At 46.2% G+C, this 23604-nt stretch overlaps 1 protein-coding gene across 5 annotated transcripts in view; it reads left to right on the top strand.

Moving 5' to 3' along the window:
• kdm3b (lysine (K)-specific demethylase 3B) overlaps window positions 1-22753 on the top strand; it is a 33266-nt gene extending 10513 nt beyond the window's left edge. The window contains exons 5-24 of one of the 5 annotated variants that reach the window (XM_020045962.2): window positions 143-267; window positions 613-672; window positions 746-1495; window positions 1608-2958; window positions 9494-9701; window positions 9868-10082; window positions 11516-11668; window positions 11817-11924; window positions 12041-12168; window positions 12334-12661; window positions 14001-14269; window positions 14470-14736; window positions 14822-14993; window positions 15116-15337; window positions 15590-15700; window positions 16878-16901; window positions 19681-19820; window positions 20408-20584; window positions 21190-21324; window positions 21813-22753. In XM_020045962.2, the coding sequence (XP_019901521.2) occupies window positions 143-267; window positions 613-672; window positions 746-1495; window positions 1608-2958; window positions 9494-9701; window positions 9868-10082; window positions 11516-11668; window positions 11817-11924; window positions 12041-12168; window positions 12334-12661; window positions 14001-14269; window positions 14470-14736; window positions 14822-14993; window positions 15116-15337; window positions 15590-15700; window positions 16878-16901; window positions 19681-19820; window positions 20408-20584; window positions 21190-21324; window positions 21813-21893 (5024 nt within the window). In that variant the 3' untranslated portion in view covers window positions 21894-22753. Of the gene's footprint in view, window positions 1-142; window positions 268-612; window positions 673-745; window positions 1496-1607; window positions 2959-9493; window positions 9702-9867; window positions 10083-11515; window positions 11669-11816; window positions 11925-12040; window positions 12169-12333; window positions 12662-14000; window positions 14270-14469; window positions 14737-14821; window positions 14994-15115; window positions 15338-15580; window positions 15701-16877; window positions 16902-19680; window positions 19821-20407; window positions 20585-21189; window positions 21325-21812 lie in introns of all 5 variants that reach the window. The other 4 variants (XM_010904117.4, XM_020045961.2, XM_020045960.2 and 1 more) reach the window with 4 other exon arrangements.
• Window positions 22754-23604: the final 851 nt, after the last annotated feature.

The following is a 23604-nucleotide window of genomic DNA, read 5'->3' as shown; positions in this document are numbered from 1 at the left end:
ACTCTTTTATCTCTCCAGCCTGGTTTTCTCCTTGTTCCCTGGCCCTTTACTCCTCAATCCTTTCCTGTCCTGCCACCCTGCTGGTCTGTTACTGTACTGTATTTACATGGTTTCTAACCCCCGTCCCGTCCTGTCTCCGCAGGCTCCTACACCATTCAGAGCAGGAGGGTTCAGGTGTACCAGTGTGAGTTTGAGGAGACCTGGGCCCTGGGCCTGGTCTCTCGGCACGACCCAAACTCCCACATAATGGAGATCACCATGGACCAGGTACCGATTCACAGGGGTTCCTTTAAAATAACCTGCCGCTGGACAATGTGACCCCGCTACATGTTCCTTTGACTTTTGAGAAATTTACCAGGTGTTGTTTCTATAAAGTAGTTTCTAATGTCCACTAAGACGTTCAAAAGATAAGGTAGGCAATGATGTTCTTATAACGTGACAGGATTGGTTGAAAAGCAAAACAATCTAATAAAGAACCAAATAAAAAACATAGCTATTTGTCTTGAACTATACAACCTCGGCCTCTATCTGTAAAGTGATGTGCCTCCTATATGCTTGTGATATGCCCGATGTGTTAACAGTTGTTAGCTAAGTGTTATGAATGTGTTGTAGGGCGAGGACACCCAGGTCGTAGATCCGCGGGTGATTCATGTGATGCTGGCTGAAGACGAGGTAAGATGGTGAAACTATTCTGTCCCATTCCAGACATTCTGCTTTTGAGTTCAATGGATTTGTGCTGTTTTAGGTTGACTTGATTTTGGTTGTACATCGGTCCCTCCTCCAGAACGGGAAGAACACTCGCCGGAGGAAGGAGAGCGACGGCGGGAAGGGCGAGAGCGGCCGCCGACGGAGGACTGCCTCGGAAGGCGAGGAGGACGTGACCCTGAAGCGCTTCAAGGGGGCGGGGGAGGGATCAGTGGAGGGCCAGAATGGAAGCGGCTCCGCCAAGGCTTCTGTGGAGGGGATGGTAACGTGGGGGGCCGAGGGAGCGGCTGGAGGAATGGATGGAGGCAGGGTGAACAGCACTGCCAACAGCAGCACTTCTTCCGAGGTCACACACGGGCGCGCCTCCCCGAACACTGTTTCCTCCCAGATAGATCAAACAAACGCTCTCCCTAGGTACCCCAAGGAGAACGGTCGCTCCCTCTCCGCACAGGACCGACAGGGGTCTGTCGACTCCACCGCAGCCACCCCCACCCCACCCCCCCTCAAACCTGCTCCATCCCCCTTCTCCAACACCTCCTTCCCCTCTCTGGGACAGATGCCCAGCCTGGTTCCTGGGGCTCTGGCCCCCAAGCCTCCAGCAGCCCCCGCTACGCCAGAGAGAGAGGAACAATCCCAGTCTGCCTACCCGAAGACTGCTGCCCTGGTCTCTCCCGGCCCGGTCACCATCTTGTCCCCGTCGCAGGGCACTGCCTCCGGTGTGGCTCTCTCTGCCCCCCTGGGCTTCAGTTCCAAACCCACTGCCTGGATAGGACCATCCAACCTAACTGAGGTGAGCTGGTAACAGCTTGGTCTAACCCTTGTATTAACGCTGTCATTGCATGTCTACCAACCCCCACAATTGGGTCTAATGTGCTTTACGTTCTCCTCTCGCTTCTCCTCAGGGCTCCAAGACTCCCATCCTGGCTGCACCTGGGTTCCGGCTGCCCCAGTCCCTGCCTGCTGGTGCATCTGTGTTTGGGGCGTTGACTTCCCAGACCAACGGTTCCTCCAGCACCCCCTCCGCCCCCCAAGACTCGTCCAGGCCCTTCGGATTTCCCTTCGGAAGTGCCAAGAGCAACGAGGCCCAACCGCAGAAGCAAGATCAGAACTTATTCTTCCAGTGTATGAGTCCGAAGTCTGGCCAGAACCCTGGTGGTCCTAACCAGAACCCGAGTCCCAGTCAGAGCCAGTCGAAGGACACCAACTACTTCACAGCTGGGTCAGAGAGCTTGAATAAGAAGCCTCCTGGTCTCTTCAAGCCCTCCGCCTCCACAGAGGGACTCAAAAAGACTATACTGGCCCCTGCATCTGCTGGTCTGTTTGGCTCCACTACATCTCCTCTCAAAGAGCAGTCCCAAGTGTCTGAGCCCCAGGCAGCTGGCAACGGAGTGCTCAGCAAGCCTTTCGGTGGGGACAAACACTCTCCTTCCTTCAGCAGCAGCTCTGGGGGGATGAGAGGGTCTAGTATGGGCATGGGGACAATGGGCACCCCTCTCACCACTGCCACTGGAGCTACTGGTGGTGCCAGCAACAGTATTGGTGCTAACGGTGGAACGGGGGGCAGCTTTGTCGTCAAGACAGACAGCCACCAGAACCTGTTCCTCCAGGGCTCAAAGGAGCCCTCCAACCCCTTCTTGGCTTACGGGGAGAAGCTCTCCCACAGCCCGTTTAGCGGCAAACCAGCCCCTCTGCAGCCTGAGACCCCGGGTTCAGCCTTTGAGAGCAAATCCAACCTGTTCAGAATGGCGGAGCCGCCAAAGGGCATCCTGTCTTCCCCCTTTGCCTCCCTTTCAGCTGATGTTGCCTCCAGCTCCTCTTCCTCATCTGCACCCAGCCCCAACTTCACCCAGAGGCCCCAGTCAGACACCCCCAAGCCCAAGGAGGACCCATCCACTGAGGACCAGGACTGCTCAGCTGAGGGTGGTTCCCTGGATGACCAGCCCTGCTCCACTTCTGGCTTCCCCGTGTTTGGGAATGCTGTCCCTGGGGGAAGTGGTGAGGACGCACCCATGCCTTTTGAACAGGGCCAAGCCCAGAAGTTTGCCCTGGAGGAGCGAGGCCAGGCATCAAAACGTGACTCAGACTCCAGCGCAAACAGTGACCTGTCAGATCTGAGTGAGACGGAGGAGGGGCTGGAGAGGGGCCACGCTCCTGGCAGCCTTCCGGGACCCGTGAAGGAGGGTGCCATGCTGCTTCAGAAGACCAAAGGCCCTGGGGCAGCCAAGAGCCGGCCACGCAACAAGCCCTTTAAAGGTAAGACCTGGAGCCTACGGACAGCATTGCGATTTCACTTTTTAATGGCGTTACATTTGCTAGTAAATAAATCCCAACATTAATATCTCACACAGTGAACAGAAAGTATGTAGATGAGACCTTTTGGTTAGTGTGGCTGCCTTAGGAGTATCTAGTAGAACGGAGTTAGAACACTACAAATATAATTATGAAACCTTTTTTGGTCTTTAAATCACTTTGGAAATATTTTAAATATGCAAGTTAGACTACATTACACAGCCTGTACTGCAAATTTGGCTATTCACAGATTAGTACAAATTAGTACTCTATTAACTGTCTAAAAATAGTGCTGGAATCTATAAGATGTATTTAATCGTTTTTAAGAGAATGTTAACGACAAAGTTTTTTTAAGATTAGAGGATTACACTAAGCCCGGGTTCAGTGTCCGAAATTAATTTTGTGGCTCACCTACCAAGGGACCTACCAAGGGACCTACCAAGGGGACTGGTAGATGAAAGAATCCACGAGCTAAGCAAAATTTTTTACTGGCCAAAATAGTAAATTGCCTTTTTGTGTCCCATACATTCATTTCAGTACATTTCATTGAGATAATAGGGTATTATGTTGAATTAAAAAAAATGTCAATGAGAAATGAGTTGTTTTTGCTTTTATCTTTAGCATACTAGCCACACAGAACAACTCATCGCCTCATCATCATACTGTAGCCAGTCTCTTAACTCTTATCTCCAAACCTCCAATTCTCACAAAATGTAATTTTTCTATGTGATGCTACAATCATGTTTTTTTTATCTGTTGCAGTAACGTCATCCCATTACACCAGTCTCTCTTCCTTGCAACTTTCTTAACATTATTTGACAATACTTAACATCATTCCGTAATAATAACCTATGTACTCTCCCTCAATTTACCATTCGCTAAAACTATTCATGATTCGCCTCTCAGATTTAAAACACTTCCCCTCTTCAAAGCTAATGAGCAAAAGCAAATTAACGACACTAACATCATATGTCAGATTTCTTTATTAGAAAGATTCTCTACATTCATTTACTTAAGCTCTAAAAATCGGAAGTCCTATTGTTGCTGCCGAATGTACACCCCTCACATTTTTGCTAATATTTGATTATATCTTTTCATGTGACAACACTGAAGTAATGACACTTTGCTACAATGTAAAGTAGTGAGTGTACAGCTTGTATAACAGTGTAAATTTGCTGTCCCCTCTACGGGACATTGTTGTCACATGTAACACACAGCCAGTACTTGCCAGAAATTCCTGCAGTTCCTTTAATGTTGCTGTAGGCCTCTTGGAAGCCTCCCTGACCAGTTTTCTTGTCGTCTTTTCATCAATTTTGGAGGGACATCCAGTTCTCAACAATGAGATCCCTCTGATGCTTTGGAAGCTCTCTGTGGAAGCTCTTTGCTTTGAGATGCAACAAAGAAATTGTCAGGAAAATCATTATAGGTCACATTAAGTGGAAAAGGACATGATTTATCTTTGTCAAATTTTTTTTTTTTACATCACAACAACCTGGCATTTTAACAGGGGTGTGTAGATTTTATATATCCACTGTACATTGGGGCTCATGTATCTCTTTTGTCTTTGTATGACCTCAGTTATCCTAGGTATGTCCCTTTTTATGACATTCTAAGTATGACAAAAGAAGGTTCTGAAATGTATTACATTGACATGGGATTCTATCTTGACAAGGGATCTTGCCTCTCTTTTCGGTTTGTTGTGATGGAATCGTATCATAGGGATTATTTGTGTTTCTCCATGCTTGGATGATTAGCATTCTCCTTATCTATTTGCCTTTCCAATTCCACGGCTGTTGCATTGCTTTGTTGTTTCGCCATAGTGAAAATGGACGGTCTGTGTTGTCATTGATTTCAAAGAAAAGTGTCATTTTGGCTTTCCAGTATTCACAGAACACTGTTTCCATGAGGAGCTGAGGGTTAAACCTCCACAAGCTCTCATTCGGCCCAATTTCCACAAGACTTAAAGGAAAGGTATGTGAGCTGTGATCCCAGATTAAAATGTAATGTAATTTTGCATTACAGGAGTAGGGGAGTCATTTGATATCAAGCAGAAAGTAGTGAATTCTTGTAAACATAATGGAAAAGAAAATTTAAGCAGTGTTTTCTGAGACTTTCCACACATCTAATAGACTAGCAGTTTTCATGTAGGTAGCCTATTTAGGAATTGAGTAGAGTTAGGGGTAGAAGCAGAGGACAGAGACTTCCAAAGGGCTATAACTTTGCCACTTTTGTTCGGCTGGTTGAAATCCTTTTTCTTCCCCAACCTCTTGTTAGTAGCTTTTAAAGTATCTTGCATAGCTTGTTTTAAAACTGTCTGATTGTGCCTCACATTGTAGAGAACAAGGACAGTCACCCTCTGTGCAGTATAGGTTTATTCCCCTAATCAGTAGAAATGTCACACAAAACAAAACAAGAAACGGAGCCAGGCAAGCATACTTCGGCCCGGCCAATTTTAGAAGGGATGAACATTGTTGCCCTCTTCTCGATCTTTGGTCATTTTGTATTTAACCAGGAAAGACTCATTGAGATAGAAAATCTATTTTCCAAGTGCGTCCTGGCCAAGATAGGCAGCAGTAAGTCGTTACATGAAAGTTGCAAAATACAATACAACATATACAAGTATAATCATTAAATCCAGAAGACAAACAGCATAATTCCACAGATGTTGACACAACATAATTAAAAACATTGACAAGCAAGTGAATCAGCTTCCAAGTCCATCGTCAATGATTTAAAAAAAGTTATTTAAGTTTTAAACGATGGTGAAAGCTGGTCCAAGCTGATTTTTCCCAAAGTCTGTTCTGACCGTTGGTACAGTAAGCAAAATAACATCCTGTGAGGCAGTGTTTAACAAATTTTTTTACGGATAAAAGAACATAAATATGAAGGCAGTAAACCCAGAATGGCTTTGTAGACAAAGGTATACCAGTGGCTAAGTCCACCGAGTGCTAGGGATGGCCATCCAACTCCACTATATAAGGTGCAGTGGTGTGGAAGTGCTTGACCATTTCTGATACATCTCAATGCTCCATGGTGAAGGGTAACAGTAGATCTCAAACACTGAACAGAGGCATTCATATATATATTAAATATCACCATTGTCCAGTATAGGCATGAAGGTTCCTGAAATAGGTTTTTGTCTGGTTCTAAAAGAGAAACAAGCCTTGTTCCTAAAATCAAATCCTAACTCAACAGATTCATGGAAACTCCTCTTTTACTGTCCCAGGTGTGGTGATCTAGCCTATTTTACCCCAAAAAGCATGCCGAATGCGTACTTTGAAAATCTACCAGAAATATATACAATGTCACCATAAACAGTTTTATTTTAGGCTTTCACTATAATATAGCTAGCGAAGGTAGTAGCCAGCGAACACCAGTCTCCTGTGTGGGAGTCCGCATCCCTAACCACTGTGCTATTTAACAAGGGGTAGTCACTCACCTTCTAATTCAGTAAGGGCCATTTGCTTTTTTTGGGCCGACTCTGCTTATGCAGTCCTTCAAAAATAGGGAATTCTACTAACTTCTTGAACTCAGAGAGACTGTGACATAATGGCAAAGATGCCTCTGAGTATATGTAAAAAAAAAATAATAAAGCTATTACAGCTGGAGTTTATGGAGAAGTATAGGCCACTGCATATTGCTCCCAAGGTAAAAAGAGGGAAGCAACAAAGATATTGTAAAGTCTATGAAGCTGGTCTTAGCCAGGCAGGAATTTAGGGCCAGTTTAGAGGGCATGTTAGTCAGAGAGGTTACCCAGATCCTGCCTTTGACACCAGGACCACCTATGACAGGCACAGCAGTGGACCTAAGCCACACCATGAATATGTACACACGCACCTACACACACAGGAACAGGGTGCTTAGCAAGCACAGTGAACTGAGAGTTAATGGGGAGGTACTCTGCTCTGCAGGCTCAGGAATTGCCTAGAAGAAGTGCAAGGATATTTTCCCAGGCTTGTGTGCCACCTTGAGTTCCTGCCATTGATTCAAGGCCTGTTTGGTTCTTCGGGGTTGTGGGTCCCGGTGCCTAATGTGGATCATGGTGCTGTGGTCTTGGCGGTCCACTGTGGTGTTTGATCATGGTGCTGTGGTCTTGGCGGTCCAGTGTGGTGTTTGATCATGGTGCTGTGGTCTTGGCGGTCCACTGTGGTGTTTGATCATGGTGCTGTGGTCTTGGCGGTCCACTGTGGTGTTTGATCATGGTGCTGTGGTCTTGGCGGTCCAGTGTGGTGTTTGATCATGGTGCTGTGGTCTTGGCGGTCCAGTGTGGTGTTTGATCATGGTGCTGTGGCCTGGGCTGTCCAGGATGGTGTTTGATCATGGTGCTGTGGTCTTGGCGGTCCACTGTGGTGTTTGATCATGGTGCTGTGGTCTTGGCGGTCCAGTGTGGTGTTTGATCATGGTGCTGTGGTCTTGGCGGTCCAGTGTGGTGTTTGATCATGGTGCTGTGGCCTGGGCTGTCCAGGATGGTGTTTGATCATGGTGCTGTGGTCTTGGCGGTCCACTGTGGTGTTTGATCATGGTGCTGTGGTCTTGGCGGTCCACTGTGGTGTTTGATCATGGTGCTGTGGTCTTGGCGGTCCACTGTGGTGTTTGATCATGGTGCTGTGGTCTTGGCGGTCCACTGTGGTGTTTGATCATGGTGCTGTGGTCTTGGCGGTCCACTGTGGTGTTTGATCATGGTGCTGTGGTCTTGGCTGTCCACTGTGGTGTTTGATCATGGTGCTGTGGTCTTGGCGGTCCACTGTGGTGTTTGATCATGGTGCTGTGGTCTTGGCGGTCCACTGTGGTGTTTGATCATGGTGCTGTGGTCTTGGCGGTCCACTGTGGTGTTTGATCATGGTGCTGTGGTCTTGGCGGTCCACTGTGGTGTTTGATCATGGTGCTGTGGTCTTGGCGGTCCACTGTGGTGTTTGATCATGGTGCTGTGGTCTTGGCGGTCCACTGTGGTGTTTGATCATGGTGCTGTGGTCTTGGCGGTCCAGTGTGGTGTTTGATCATGGTGCTGTGGTCTTGGCGGTCCAGTGTGGTGTTTGATCATGGTGCTGTGGTCTTGGCGGTCCAGTGTGGTGTTTGATCATGGTGCTGTGGTGTTTGATCATGGTGCTGTGGTCTTGGCGGTCCAGTGTGGTGTTTGATCATGGTGCTGTGGTCTTGGCGGTCCAGTGTGGTGTTTGATCATGGTGCTGTGGTCTTGGCGGTCCACTGTGGTGTTTGATCATGGTGCTGTGGGCTGTCCAGGATGGTGTTTGATCATGGTGCTGTGGTCTGGGCTGTCCAGGGTGGTGTTTGATCATGGTGCTGTGGTCTGGGCTGTCCAGGGTGGTGTTTGATCATGGTGCTGTGGTCTGGGCTGTCCAGGGTGGTGTTTGATCATGGTGCTGTGGTCTGGGCTGTCCAGGATGGTGTTTGATCATGGTGCTGTGGTCTGGGCTGTCCAGGATGGTGGACATTTAAAAACAAACAGGAGAGTTGAACTGTAGATGCTAATGTAAATGCTTTGCAGATAAGAAATGTCTGCTGGCTCTTTGCTAAACCTACCCCACTCAAAACAAACAAAAAAATAAATAATATATATAGCACAGAAGTAATTGTTAAAAACGTAGAGGTATTAATTCAGTTATCGGTTCCCTCAAAGTGAAATAGTCCATCACAACTGGTATGATGCTCCAATCATGTCACATGAAGAAATAGCCGATGAGTTCTCACTAAACTGGAGCTTGGGCAAGTTCTGTCATCCGGACGCTTCTTCAAGAAATGTTCTGCATCTTGAAGGTTACAATTTCCACTCACCATCGGCCACTCAATACCAGGCACCTCGTAGATTCTCCTGACAATACATAGTGCGTTCTGCAGACAGCTCCAAGGAATTGTCCTTAAAGAAAATGACCACAGAACCATGAGCGCAGACAGCTCTGAGAATCAGTTCCTGTTTGATGGTCTTGGAACTGCATAGGGTTTAGCGTTTGTGAGCTGGAACAAAGTTCATGCAGGGTTTGGATACTGTGTGCTCTAGACATTGGCGCTACGCAAGCACATCCTCCTCCAGAGCGTGGTGAAGAGGTTGCATAGGAAAGTCATAGCACAGTCTTTCTCCATTGAGTCAGGTATGTTGATTTAATAGATTATTATATCCTGGGCTCCACAGTTTTACCCATTGCCTGTGGGTTGCACGTCTCTGGGCCATTGACACATTCTATTCAGTCCTCATTTCAAGATTGACTTGAATTAGCTGGCCGTGTGAGGTGAATGTGGTGAAGGCATACATTTAGGCATTTAGCCTGTTGATTGCAATCTCGAAATCCTCCAGATAAGCTGCATGTTGACTGTCAAGGGGTGGCATAACATGTCAGCCATCAAATAGACAGAGTAGTTAAGTTTTGGTTCGGGAACGTGCAATTTGAACCATATTTATGCTTTAACTTCTCCTAATTTGGTTGTCATTGCAATATTTTGTAGGCCTTAAATGTCTAATTCCTGCCCTTGGTGCTTTGTGTAGTGGGCCAGTCGGTGCTGAAGGACGTGACTAAGGTGCGTCGTCTGAAGCAGTCTGGAGAGTCTTTCTTGCAGGACGGGTCCTGTATCAATGTGGCTCCACACCTCCACAAGTGTCGTGAGTGTCGAATGGAGCGCTATAGGAAATACCGGGAGCAGGAGCCTGATGACGACGACCCCAACGTGGCCTGCCGCTTCTTCCACTTCCGCAGGTACGTCCGGGGAATGGGGTGTGGGTGTGTGTCCTTAATCATTAGCGTTACCATAACGGAGGTCTTTTTATTTTGTTTATCAACCTCTCTCATTGCAAACATTTCATATCCTTTCGTCTACAACGTGTGACCATTATCCGTCTCCTCTTTAACGCCACGAACTCAGGCTTGCGTTCACGCGTAAGGGCATCTTGCGCGTAGAGGGCTTCCTGAACCCCCAGCAGAGTGACGCCATGGCCATGGGCTTGTGGCTGCCCTCGCCCTCCGTCCAGGAGGGCCTGGACCTGGACACTTCCAAATACATCCTGGCCAACGTGGGAGACCAGTTCTGTCAGCTGGTGATGTCTGAGAAGGAGGCCATGATGATGGTGGAGCCACATCGTAAGTAATGGGACACTTGTCTCGGGCGGGTGTCGGCCCATCTGTAGTGTTGGTGGTGGTTTCTTCATGTGTGTTTCATTGACTGTTGCCCGGAGATCACCTGTTTACTAAGAATGGGATGAGCAACGTTGAGTAATGAATCATTTCTCATGTCAAAACACACCCTGCAACCATACCACTTGAACCACATCCAGTGTCGAACAGTTGGGCAAAGTTATGATACTATCGTCAGTGGAAGTGACGTTACGATGTCACTTTTTTTTCTTCTAAATGTAACACATTTTAACGTAATCAAGCTTTAGATGGATAATAAAGTAACAGAGGATCTCCAGTTCTAGGCAGGTGTATGGCACAGTGTCCCTCCCCTCCAGAAACATATGACCACCTGTTTAATCTGGATTTGTCCAAATGAAGAACATCTGAACATGAATGGTTGTTAGTAGTCACATCACTGTCTGTTGACTGACACTACAATACCACCTCCACTGTCTGTTGACTGACACAACAATACCACCTCCACTGTCTGTTGACTGACACTACAATACCACCTCCACTGTCTGTTGACTGACACAACAATACCACCTCCACTGTCTGTTGACTGACACAACAATACCACCTCCACTGTCTGTTGACTGACACAACAATACCACCTCCACTGTCTGTTGACTGACACAACAATACCACCTGCACTGTCTGTTGACTGACACAACAATACCACCTCCACTGTCTGTTGACTGACACAACAATACCACCTGCACTGTCTGTTGACTGACACAACAATACCACCTCCACTGTCTGTTGACTGACACAACAATACCACCTGTACTGTCTGTTGACTGACACAACAATACCACCTGTACTGTCTGTTGACTGACACAACAATACCACCTGCACTGTCTGTTGACTGACACAACAATACCACCTGCACTGTCTGTTGACTGACACAACAATACCACCTCCACTGTCTGTTGACTGACACAACAATACCACCTGCACTGTCTGTTGACTGACACTACAATACCACCTCCGCTGTCTGTTGACTGACACTACAATACCACCTCCGCTGTCTGTTGACTGACACAACAATACCACCTCCACTGTCTGTTGACTGACACTACAATACCACCTCCGCTGTCTGTTGACTGACACAACAATACCACCTGCGCTGTCTGTTGACTGACACTACAATACCACCTCCGCTGTCTGTTGACTGACACAACAATACCACCTCCGCTGTCTGTTGACTGACACTACAATACCACCTCCACTGTGTGCCGTGTCTCGGTGGTCTCTGTGTGCCGTGTCTCGGTGGTCTCTGTGTGCCGTGTCTCGGTGGTCTCTGTGTGCCGTGTCTCGGTGGTCTCTGTGTGCCGTGTCTCGGTGGTCTCTGTGTGCCGTGTCTCAGTGGTCTCTGTGTGCCGTGTCTTCTGCAGAGAAAGTGGCGTGGAAGCGGGCGGTACGTGGCATCAGGGAGATGTGTGACGTGTGTGAAACCACCCTCTTCAACATCCACTGGGTCTGCAGGAAGTGTGGTTTTGGGGTGTGTCTAGACTGCTACCGACTACGCCGGAACCGACCTCTGGAGGGTAAGAGTTGTAGAAACGGCTAAAACGCTCCGCCGCGTTCATTGATACCGAGGGAACGGACGGGGTACCGGAATGTGTCGCCATTCAGCCGTGACGTGTGTCTGGAACCACCCGTGTAATCGCTTCTTCTGTGTGTGTTGTAATTCAGAGGTGGATGAGGGACCAGACGATGAGGTGTTCTCCTGGTTGAAGTGTGTTAAGGGCCAGAGGCACGAACCTCAGAACCTAATGCCCACACAGATCATACCCGGAACAGGTACCTCAGATCTGAGTAGGAGTGATGGTCCAGGATCAGTTTAGATGTTTCCATCGTCATGAGTAACATATGCATGGGCTTGACTCTGCACTGACACTGTGACCCCTGTCCTTCAGCGCTGTATAACATCGGTGACATGGTGCACTCGGCCCGAGGCAAATGGGGCATCAAGGCCAACTGCCCCTGCACCAGTCGACACCACAGGCCCCTAGTGCGGCCCGGCGCGCCCAACGGCATTTCCCAGGTACCTCACCGTGGTGCTTTCTAGTGCCCGACCTCAGTAAAGGGCATTTCCTGTTCTCTACACATCCTGGTCACTTGTTTTGTTTGTTGATCGTCACGGGCTTCATTAAAATGCAGTAAAATGTTGCTACCTCACGCTGTTGTTTTTTTCCTTTTTCTGTCCTAGCAGTCTGCGGTCTCTTCCGGCTCAGGAGGTAGTGGCAGCGGACCAATTGCAGGTGGCGGGGGGCCCGCTGGTTCAACCACTTCTAAGCCAGATGGGGGGGAGACGACCATAGTCAAAACAGAGCCCACGTCTACCACATCATTAGAGGGGGGAGGTGTAGGAGTGGATACAAGCTCCACCAAAAGTACCGTTGTCCCAATTCACCCAGCCCAGACCTCCAACCCTACCCCCAAGGACACACGCACCTCCACGGGTGAAGGAAACTCCACTGCCTTGCACTGGCTGGCAGACCTGGCCACCCAGAAAGCCAAGGCAGAGGACTCCAAAGGTAGGAGGGCCAATACTCTCTTCTTATGTTTCTGTGAGCTCATATAGAAGAACATATAAAACAAACAAAAGTAAACTAACAGCTGAGTGCAACCAACTTTTTAGTTTAGCTATTTAGCGGCAAAAGTAAGATGCAATGTGCAAACTGAGAAAATGAGAAGAGAAGCGTGGTTATGTTTCAGTGTTCACAATACACCAGAGTGAGCAAGAAAGCAGTTGCAAAAGAGAGGAGAAACCGGAGGTGTGGGCTGTCGGTCTGTACTGAGGACTTATCACAGCTTTATTTTTTGTCTCATTCTCTGCAGAAAGCTAGCAGCAATGCCCTGCCTCCTTATTTAGCCACATACTTGGCTAGTTACCAAATGACTCACCAACATCTTCTGGTTTCTCCCGGTGTGATTTTCTAACAAATAACACCCAAGTGACGTGACCAGGTCCAGCTGTTCTGAGTAATTGTGTAAGCCTCATAGTAAAACGCAATGTGACAGGTTAATAAAAAAGTATGCCAGTGTATTGGCAAATTAATCTTTCATTGACAGACTATGTAAACACAAAATGGTAGTGGAGATGAGGTAACGACCTGCGTTTTTCTTTGCAACCCTCTAATCAGGGACTTATTCAGACCTAGGTCACCAGTTTGGTGTAATTAACAAAGAGTTGGAACAGAAAACCAGCAGGCTCTGAACTTTGTGGGGCAAGAGTGGAAATACCCCTGCAGTAGACAGTAGGGCTGGTTGATGTAGACAATAAAGATATGATATGAATGACAATGTATAAAACATTGTCAATTCTGTGGCAATTCAAGTTTAGGTCTCTAAAATAACAAATAACATGTTTTCATTTTTAGTTTGAAAGGTACTATTTTAAATTGTTTTGATAAATGAATAATAAAGGAAACTATGTAAAATGTTATGCTAAAATACCACTTAAATAACATTTCATATCAAAACGAACGTGAAATCAGTATATTTCTGTCACGTGCGTAAGTAAAATTGATGACAAAGTATAAAATAATGGTTTTTAATTGGTTATTACCCTATGAATCTTTGACGTCATCTCATATGGAAAATGAACACGGAAAATTATGCCATTAGACACGTAAAATAACAAACATCCACTACAGAACCAGGTTGAAAGCAATGACCACAAACTGCAGTTGCTTTTCGGGAGAACATTGTTAAATTCATTAGCTATTCATCTGTTTTGGACAAGCAGGAAGGCATGCCAGGTCTGCCGATCAACAGGACTTTTCCTGGATCATAGCATCCATACCAGTCTATGCCTGTGTTTCGGTGTGGTAGTCCTAATGGAAGTTTTCTAACCATCCTCTGCTCCTCCAGACTCTGCTCCTCTTCGCTCTGTGATGGGCCGCGACACGCGCTCCCCGTTCGGCTTAGACTCGTTCAGCGCCCTGTCCAAGCCTTCATCCTCCTCCTCCTCCTCCAGTCCTAAGCTATTCAACAGTCTGTTGCTGGGCTCCAGCAACACACAGCCCAAGCCGGAGGGCTCCAGCCTCAGAGACCTGCTCAACTCAGGCCCAGGGAGGCTACCTCAGGGCACTGGAGACACTGGAGTGCCATTCCCCTCTGTCTTCTCCACCTCAGCAGGAGTGAGTGTCTTAACACACAGTTCAGGCCATTTCCCAATGATCGCACCTTCAGTGTTATGGATCGTTCAGATATCGATCCTTCCGGATCATCCAATGATAGGACGTTACAGAGGAGTTCCAGAATACTTAGATTCTACAGAGTTCTTCAAGTGTGCTCGAAATGGAGACCCGTGTAACCTTTCCTCCTCTACATCTGTCAGGGAGACAAGATGAAGGGCAGCCTGCCGAACTTCCTGGACCATATCATTGCCTCGGTGGTGGAGACCAAGAAGGCTGAGGGCCGTCGTACAGGCGAGGGTGGGAGTGAGCTGGGCGGTTTGGGGCGCAGGGATGGGGTGATGGGCCTCAGTGTGCTTGACCCTCACACCTCCCACTCTTGGCTTTGTGATGGACGCCTGCTCTGCCTGCAGGACCCCGCCAACACCAACAACTGGAAGATCTTCAGAGAGTGCTGGAAACAGGGGCAGGTGAGGGAGTACTGAAGCTGGAGAGGAACGTGCGCGAGCTCTTCTACTGGTCATGTGTAGTAATATTGTGTCTCCATGTTTCTAGCCGGTGCTGGTGTCTGGTATTCATAAGCGTCTGAAGGGACCTCTGTGGCTCCCTGAGGCCTTCAGCCAGGAGTTTGGGGACCAGGATGTTGACCTGGTCAACTGTCGGAACTGTGCCATCATTTCTGACGTCAAGGTCCGAGACTTCTGGGATGGTTTCCAGGTCATCTCGAGTAAGTGATTGGATGATTTATTATTTAATTGCTTCCCTTTTAGACCCGGGAGTCCTTTTCATTGCCGCCTTGTAATAAGCTCTCCTAAAATATAAAGAAGTCCTCTCACTCTCTCCCCGCAGAGCGTCTGAAGGGCACTGACGGCCAGCCCATGGTCCTGAAGCTGAAGGACTGGCCTCCAGGAGAAGACTTCAGAGACATGATGCCCACGCGGTTTGAGGATCTGATGGAAAACCTGCCCCTCCCAGAGTACACCAAGAGAGACGGGCGTCTGAACCTGGCGTCACGCCTGCCCAACTTCTTTGTCAGGCCCGACCTGGGGCCTAAGATGTACAACGCATACGGTAACAAAATGCTGTGTAGATGTAGAATGTAGAAGACAATAAGTCTCATTCCTCGTCAGGGTGTCTAAACTGTTCTATTCCTCTTTCCTTTTCATGCTTCTGTTCTCATCTTTGCTTCCATTCCTCCCTCCATCCCTCTCCGTCCTCACCCCATCTCTACCTCCATCTCTTCATTCCTATCTCCATCTCTTGTTTCTATCCGTCCATCTTTCTCTGTCATTTCTCCCTGCGTCTTTCTGTCAGGCCTAATAGAGACAGAAGACCGTAGTGTCGGCACCACAAATCTTCACCTGGACGTGTCTGATGCGGTCAACGTCATGGTGTATGTCGGCATCCCTGAGGCGGAGGGAGAACACGTCAAGGGTGAGTCGGACTAACACGCAGTCCCACACATTAAAAGCAATGACCTACATCTTACTAAACAGCTTTAGCGTGGCTATTGTAGATTAGCATTTGTGGATTACTAAAACGCGCCTTGTGCAACTACTCTCCACACTCCATCCATTAGCTTGTTTGGAACATACGTAGTGGTCGTTAAAAAACAATCCTGTTTTCTGTTCCCCTTGAAGGTTGCAATGATTTATATATTATATTATATTAAGGATGCACCGATACATCGGCCTGTAATCGGAATCGGACGATTTGTGGGTAACAATGTAAAACTCGTTATCAGCCGATTGATTTAGATTTGCCTCATATTTCAGTCCATTTGTGCTTTCCAGTGTTTCTGCTGCGTTTATTTTACCATGACGCTCTGGCATAGCAATAACATAGCCACCACTGAAAGAAAAATATATTTTATTTTACACATGAATTCCATTTTCCATTCATTATTAGACTTATTTTGAATAGTCTTTTGCTTTTTTATATATAGAAAGATAACTTTATATGACTGAAATTCAAATTCTGTTTAATTTATGCGAGGGTACGCGGGTACAGGAATGACAAAATATCGGTTTCAGCAGTGGACGATTGTGGCATGTTAATATCTGGTATCAGCCAATTTTCTTATCAGGGCATCCCTAATTGATATATTTATTTGCTTGCTGTTAAAACCTCAAGTTCTAAAAATATTTCCATGGAATGTCGATATGCTCCCAAATTCTGAATCTTATACTCTGTATGGTCCCAATCACCTTCTTCAAGTAAAAGACATTACTTAGCATTGAGCCAGTAGCCCAGACCCTCATCAGTAGTAGCCCAGTCATCAGTAGCGGGCCTAGCCCAGTCATCAGTAGCGGGCCTAGCCCAGTCATCAGTAGCGGGCCTAGCCCAGTCATCAGTAGCGGGCCTAGCCCAGTCATCAGTAGCGGGCCTAGCCCAGTCATCAGTAGCGGGCCTAGCCCAGTCATCAGTAGCGGGCCTAGCCCAGTGCTCAGTAGCGGGCCTAGCCCAGTGCTCAGTAGCGGGCCTAGCCCAGTGCTCAGTCGTCAGTAGTGGGCCTGGGCCAGGCCCCATGCATATATGGACAGGACCCTGAAATGACCAGACCGTGTCATGGGTCTCACTTGTTGATTGTGGTACAATTTCTCATTCACAGAAACGGAAATCGCTGGATGTAAAGGTCTGTTCCTCTTTATAATGTTATCACCTCTTTAGCATGCCCTTTTTGACTAACTCCCCCATTCTCTCCTATACAATTCCTCCACTCTCCCCACCCCCCATGTCCTCTCCCTGTGCGGTGGGGGCCAGAACACAACAGGGGTCCTCCATTTCCAGTCTGTTTGTGGTTTATTTTAGTTATGAGTGGGTCTGCCTGCGGTCTTCCGTCCTTGTCTAGACCTGATCTTCATTAACCCTCTGATAGCCGGAGTCAGTCAAATTCTGTTTTACCCAACCCTTTTTTGTTATTATTCTCATGCCATGCCCCTTATGTACATACAGTGGATATAAAAAGTCGACACACCTCTGTTAAAATGCTTGTGATGTAAAAGAATGAGACGAAGATAGATTATGTCACAATATTTTCCACCTTTTAATGTGACTTATGTGAACCATTCAATTGAAAAACAAACTGAAATCTTTGAGGAAAAAAAAAAAAAAAAAAAAACTCACCAATAACCTGGTTGCATAAGTGTGCACACCCTTAAACTAATACTTTGTTGAAGCACCTTTTGATTTTATTACAGCACTCAGTCTTTTTGGGTAGGAGTCTAATAGCATGGCACATCTTGACGTGGCAATATTTGCCCACTCTTGTTTGCAGAAGTGCTCCAAATCTGTCAAATTGCGAGGACATCTGTGCACAGCCCTCTTCAGATCACCCTACAGATGTTCTATTGGATTCAGGTCTGGGCTCTGGCTGGGCCATTCCAAAACATTAATCTTCTTCTGGTGAAGCCATGCTTTTGTGGATTTGGATGTGTGCTTTGGGTCGTTGTCGTGCTGAAAGGTGACGTTCATGTTCAGCTTTCCAACGGACACCTGAAGGTTTTGTGGCAAAATTGCCTGGTATTTGGAACTGTTCATAATTCCCTCCACCCTGACTAAGGCCCCGGTTCCAGCTGAAGAAAAACAGCCCTAAAGCATTTTGCTGCCACCACCATGCTTCACTGTGGGAATGGTGGTCTTTGGGTGATGTGCAGTGTTGTTTTTGCACCAAACGTACCTTTTGGAATTATAGCCAAAAGATTCAACCTTGGTTTCATCAGACATTAACACATTTTTCCACATGCTTTGTTTTTGCAAACTTCAGCCGGGCTTGGATGTTTTTCTTTGTAAGAAAAGGCTTCCGTCTTGCAAATTCCAGCAGTTCCTTTAATGTTAATGTATGCCTCTTGGAAGCCTCCCTGACCAGTTTTCTTCTCGTCTTTTCATACATTTTGGAGGGACATCCAGTTCTTGGTATTGTCTCTGTTGTGCAATATTTTCTCCACTTGATGATGACTGTGTTCCATGGTATATCTAATGCTTTGGAAATTCTTTTGTACCCTTCTCCTGACTGATATCTTTCAACAATGAGATCCCTCTGATGCTTTGGAAGCTCTCTGCGGACCATGGCTTTTGCTCTGAGATGCAACTAAGAAAATATAGTTCGGCTGTTCTTACTAGATCAGCTGAACCTTATTTGTGATTATTCAGAGTCACTTTAATGATGGTAGGTGTGTAATGACTTCTATTTAACATGAGTTTGAATGTGATTGGTTCATTCTGAACACAGCCACATCCCCAGTTATAAGACGGTGTGCACACTTATGCAATCAGGTTATTGTAAGGTTTTTATTTTCCACCCCCCCCCTCGAAGATTTTAGTTTATTTTTCAATTGAATTGTTCACATTATAGGTCACATTAAAAGTGGAAAAAGTTCTGACATGATTTGTCTCATTCTTTTACATCACAAGAACCTGGCATTTTAACGGGGGTGTGTAGACTTTTTATATCCACCGTAATGTCTTGTTGTATGTGATGACTGGTGTTCTGGCCTTGACTGTTGAAGGGATAGATGGTGAAAGGGCATTTGGTAATGCCAGTATATTGTCTTCTACATGTAGACCCTCACTGGTCTACAAGTCGTTCCCCATACAGTTTCTCTTCCTGGAGGAGAGTTGCAGGGGCAGACATTATAAAAAGTAATACAGACTAAACAATCAAGTACTGGACCGGTCAGAGGTTTGGACTGGTACTGTGTATGTATCTGTGCCTGACTGCTGACCGTACCTGTGGTGTGAGGAAACAGATGGCATTCTGGAGATGATGACCAGACCACTGTTATTAATACCTGTAGCTCTGCTAGTTTTATTCTTTCGTCCCTTTCCTCATTAGCCATCTAAATGTTTACTTGGTTAGTAGTTGACGAGCGGCTCGGTTTCCCCGACGGTGTTCTGCCATTACATCCAGGGTGCCGTGAAGGACACAGCCCCTGCTGGAACCTACAGCTGCTACTGCAATGTGGCCATAGTTGGGGAGGATTCCAGTCCAGTGCCCCTCTGGTTGAATGACTAATGATGAATCAGCTCACCGCCTCGGGCCGTGTCACAAAACGACCCCCTAGCCCTACGTAGTGCACTTCTTTTAATCACCAAAGAGGTACTACATGGATGATGGTTCTAGTGGGAGCCGTTTGATAATGGAGTAGTGAATCAGCCCTTCTAGACTGGAATGATTTGACGTAGTTCTTCCTGCTGCCTCCACCAGCATAGGATATGAAAGCTTGAGCGACTCCTGTGATTCTTTGTAATGTTCCGTTTTGTACGACCACTGTCCTATGTCATTCCCTGGGAACACTAGTACCTTCATTCTGTCAGTGTTATGGTCTGGCACTGGTGTTTGCTCATCCTGGTTTCTCTCTGTCTCTGTGTTTGTTTGTGCTTGTGTTATTGTGTGTGTGTGTGTGGCCCTGCAGAGGTCATGACCACCATAGAGGAGGGAGATGTGGATGAGATGACCAAGAGGAGGGCGTACGAGGCCAAGGAGAAGCCCGGTGCCCTCTGGCACATCTACTCGGCCAAGGATGCCGAGAAGATCCGAGAGCTGCTCCGCAAGGTCAGGGTTCACCGTCACAGCCACACTCATTTCAACATGTCACTGCATATTTATTGTCGTTGTGTGTGTTGTCTGGGTGAAACCATTTCAATTCTGTAATGATGATAAGAAACACCGCTAATTTAAACAAATGACTCCTTAGCATATTACTCCTTATCCAAAGACCAACAGTGGCATTACGTTTACATCAGTTTAGTTGTGACTGGGTCTGTCTGCTGTCTTCCGTTCGTTGTAAACCTGGTCTTCATTAACTCTCTGTTAGCCAGAGTCAGTCAAATTAGTATTGCGTTACTGTTCAGAAAGAGACTAATGCCAAAACATTCATTTGTGGAAGGTCCTCATAGCTAGCCTGTTTGGCATATCGCACCATTCCAATAGACATCCATATCTTTCACAATTAATTCAAGGTGCACTTTGGTTGTATTATCACCAAAAACAACTTGGTAAAAATCCCCAAATGTTGCTGGGCATTTGTTTTGTTTTATTGTACCCATTTCCGATGTAGTGCGCATCCGATGTTTGGCTTTGATCAAAAGTAATTGACATACTCTGTTACAATGCTTTACCGTAACTTGTGACTGTCCCAGGTTGGCGAGGAGCAAGGCCAGGAGAACCCTCCAGACCACGACCCCATCCATGACCAGAGCTGGTACCTGGACGGAGCGCTGCGCAGAAGGCTATATGAGGAGTACGGTGTGCAGGGCTGGGCCATCGTACAGTTCCTGGGAGACGCGGTCTTCATCCCTGCCGGGGCGCCCCACCAGGTGTGTGCTTGGGGAAACACTGGGCGTACCCGTGGAGGTTTTGAGTGAGATGGTTTGTGTCCTTTAGTGGTTAGATGGGCATGTCCCTTCGTAGCTATACCTATACTGTCCTTCTGTCTTGCTACCTCCAGGCCTGCTAGACTCTGGTATGAAATAATACTCAAACATTCTGTAAAAGATGCTTCTGGTGGCCACTTTATGGTTCATGTCTTAGCTTAGTCAGATTTGTAGCTCAGTCAATTGGAGTGGTCAGAAAAAAAACAAATGCAGCAAAGCTGCACTATTTAGTTTTCAAGCCGCAATGATGAAAGTTCTATCCACTCGGGCCTACCCAGGCATTTGATACGTTTTAACCCTAAAGTTGTTTAATCAGTCAACAAATCATCAAGCTTTTGGCTAATTGAATCCGGTTTGCCAGGTTAGTGTGAAAACTAAAGAGGTAAAACAATAGGGAAGCCAGAGATGATGTTATGGGAAACCCTAGTCTAGCTAGCCAGGATGCCTCCCACAACACTAGAAAGACCATGTTAATTGTTTTGAAAATGTGTGTGGGTTGGCATTCCTCTAACACTCCCCTCTGTTGCTCCTTTCTCCTGCCCCTCTAGGTCCATAACTTGTACAGCTGTATCAAGGTAGCAGAAGACTTTGTCTCTCCGGAGCATGTGAGGCACTGTTTTAGACTGACCCAGGAGTTCAGACACCTGTCCACCACACACTCCAACCACGAGGACAAGCTGCAGGTACACTTTCCTGCTTCCCAAATGGCTCCCTATTCACTGTTTGGTGCACTACTTTTGACCAGTAAATATGCCTGCTAGTATAGGCCAATGCTTGAAGAGAATGAGTCAAGGCTTGAAATGATTGATCAGCTTAACCAGTGTTTCTCAACCCTGCTCCTGGACACCCCCCTGCCCTGCATGTTTTTGACCTCTCCCTGCCCTAACACACCTGATGTAGCTCATGAAGGACTTGATAATGAGCTGAATCTTTTGAATCAGGTGTGACAGAGCAGGGAGAGATCTAAAACATGCAGGGGGGGCCTTCCTGTTGCAGGGTTGAGAAACACTGAGCTAAACAGTTAGTAACATATTATTGCAATTAACTAACTTAACGGTCAGTAACACATTATTGCAATTAACTAACTTAACGCTCAGTAAGAAATTATTGTAATAAATCAGCTTAGCAGTCAGTAACAAATTGTTTTAATTCTGTGATCTCCATTCTCTAGGTGAAGAACATAATCTACCATGCCGTAAAGGACGCTGTGGGGACTCTGAGAGCCCATGAACCCAAGCTAGCACGCTCCTAGTGCTCGCTACACGTGTACCGACACACACACACACACACACACACACACACACACACACACACACACACACAAACAAACTGAGATGATAGACTAGAGGTCTCAGAGGCGTGGTGACATGCTCACACAACTTTTTGTGTGTGTTGGGGGATTGGTCTTGTCAGCGCTGTGATGAAGGCAGTAATGCTTCATCACTGTTACACGACACGCTCCACACGTCTTAGCTGTTTTCCAATTCACTTGATTCATTGTGTATTTAAGGTGGGTGTGTCTGTTCTGTTTCTGTGTGTGTGGAAGAGAAGGGGAGCATGTGACGTGAGCTGACATGCCTTTGGAGTGCAGGGGTTTGGCTTCTGTGTACTGTCTAAATGTCAGCACTGGGCAGTATTTTTTTGTGATAACTTTTCACATTATTCTTCTTCCACAGAGGAGTGATTTTATCTTTTTTTGTAGTTTTTTTTGTTTTGTTTTTACAAATGTCCTTTCAGCCTCGGCGGTGGAATTGGGACGTGTGAAAGAAACAAGCGTCGAAGGGATCTAGACCAAAGTTTTGTATTTTTAGTTTTCCTATTTTCAATTAAATGCAAGGACTTATTAAAATATTTTCCTTTTTGGGTGGGGGGAGGGGGTAATTATGATTATTGGTTTTCAATGGTTGACAGAGTGGCTTAGGGGGAAATGTCTCTATTGGTTTGGTCACCTTAGTTGTCCCAAGGTTTGAATAACTGCAGATTTCAAAAAGTTGTAAAAGAATCACAATTCCAACTGAACAGAAACTACTGGCCGTTAACAGTGTATCAATATATATATGTTGATGATCTTAGCAGTCTGATTTTTTTCAAAATAAAGTTGATAAAAAATAACATTTATTGGTGTGTACTTTTAATTTCAGAGGATATATACAAATGTTTACCTATGGCATCAATTGTTGTACAACAAAAAGTTATGTTACATATCAAGCGCAAAAGCATCCATATTGCAACACCTTACCCATATTATTCCCGGACCCTTCACAATGTCCAAAATTAAAACCGGTTTATTTTAAATGTCTTAAGTAGAATCGGCGAGGCACCTGTTTTGCCTCTGGAGTGTCCCATTCACCACTGTCAGTATTTGCAGCATCTAAACAACTCTCCATGATTATACCCCATCCAGTAAAGACGTTAAAAATTGCATTTTCAACCAAAAAATCTTTATATATATTTTAAACGATAATAGGCATTTTGTCTCCAATCTACGTGATATTAGAGTTGATCACCAATGTAGGGAAGCAATAGTCTGTTTACAGCCTCTGCTAAAATCCTATAATGGCGAATCTAGTGTTCACATGGTAATAATCTCACTGTGACAGGTAGGACTGTTCAAAGTTCAAAAGGTTTATTTGTCATTTGCAATAGGTTACGGCAATGAACTACTCCCGACAGTGCAGTTAAAAGTTAAAAAGTAACAGTAATTATAATTTAAAAAAGTAAGACCACACAATCGATCAGTAATAACACTATACAAAAACACATCAGTAATAATAACTATACAACCGTAGTGCAATGTAAAAGTGACATGTGTGCATGATATACGTGGCTGATGTTCTTGATATAAAGTGACAGGTGTGCATGGACTAGAGATGGAAGGGGATGGAACTACTGTGCGGTGATATATTAAACCTACGTAACATGTCATTATTATGCGCGGGTTATAGCGTGAATGCCTACTGCTA

This window comes from Esox lucius, chromosome 4 (genome assembly GCF_011004845.1).
Source record: "Esox lucius isolate fEsoLuc1 chromosome 4, fEsoLuc1.pri, whole genome shotgun sequence".
In the NCBI taxonomy this organism is placed as follows: Eukaryota; Metazoa; Chordata; class Actinopteri; order Esociformes; family Esocidae; genus Esox; species Esox lucius.
Note: the sequence above shows the minus strand (reverse complement) of the source record. Positions and strands in the feature narration are given on the sequence as shown.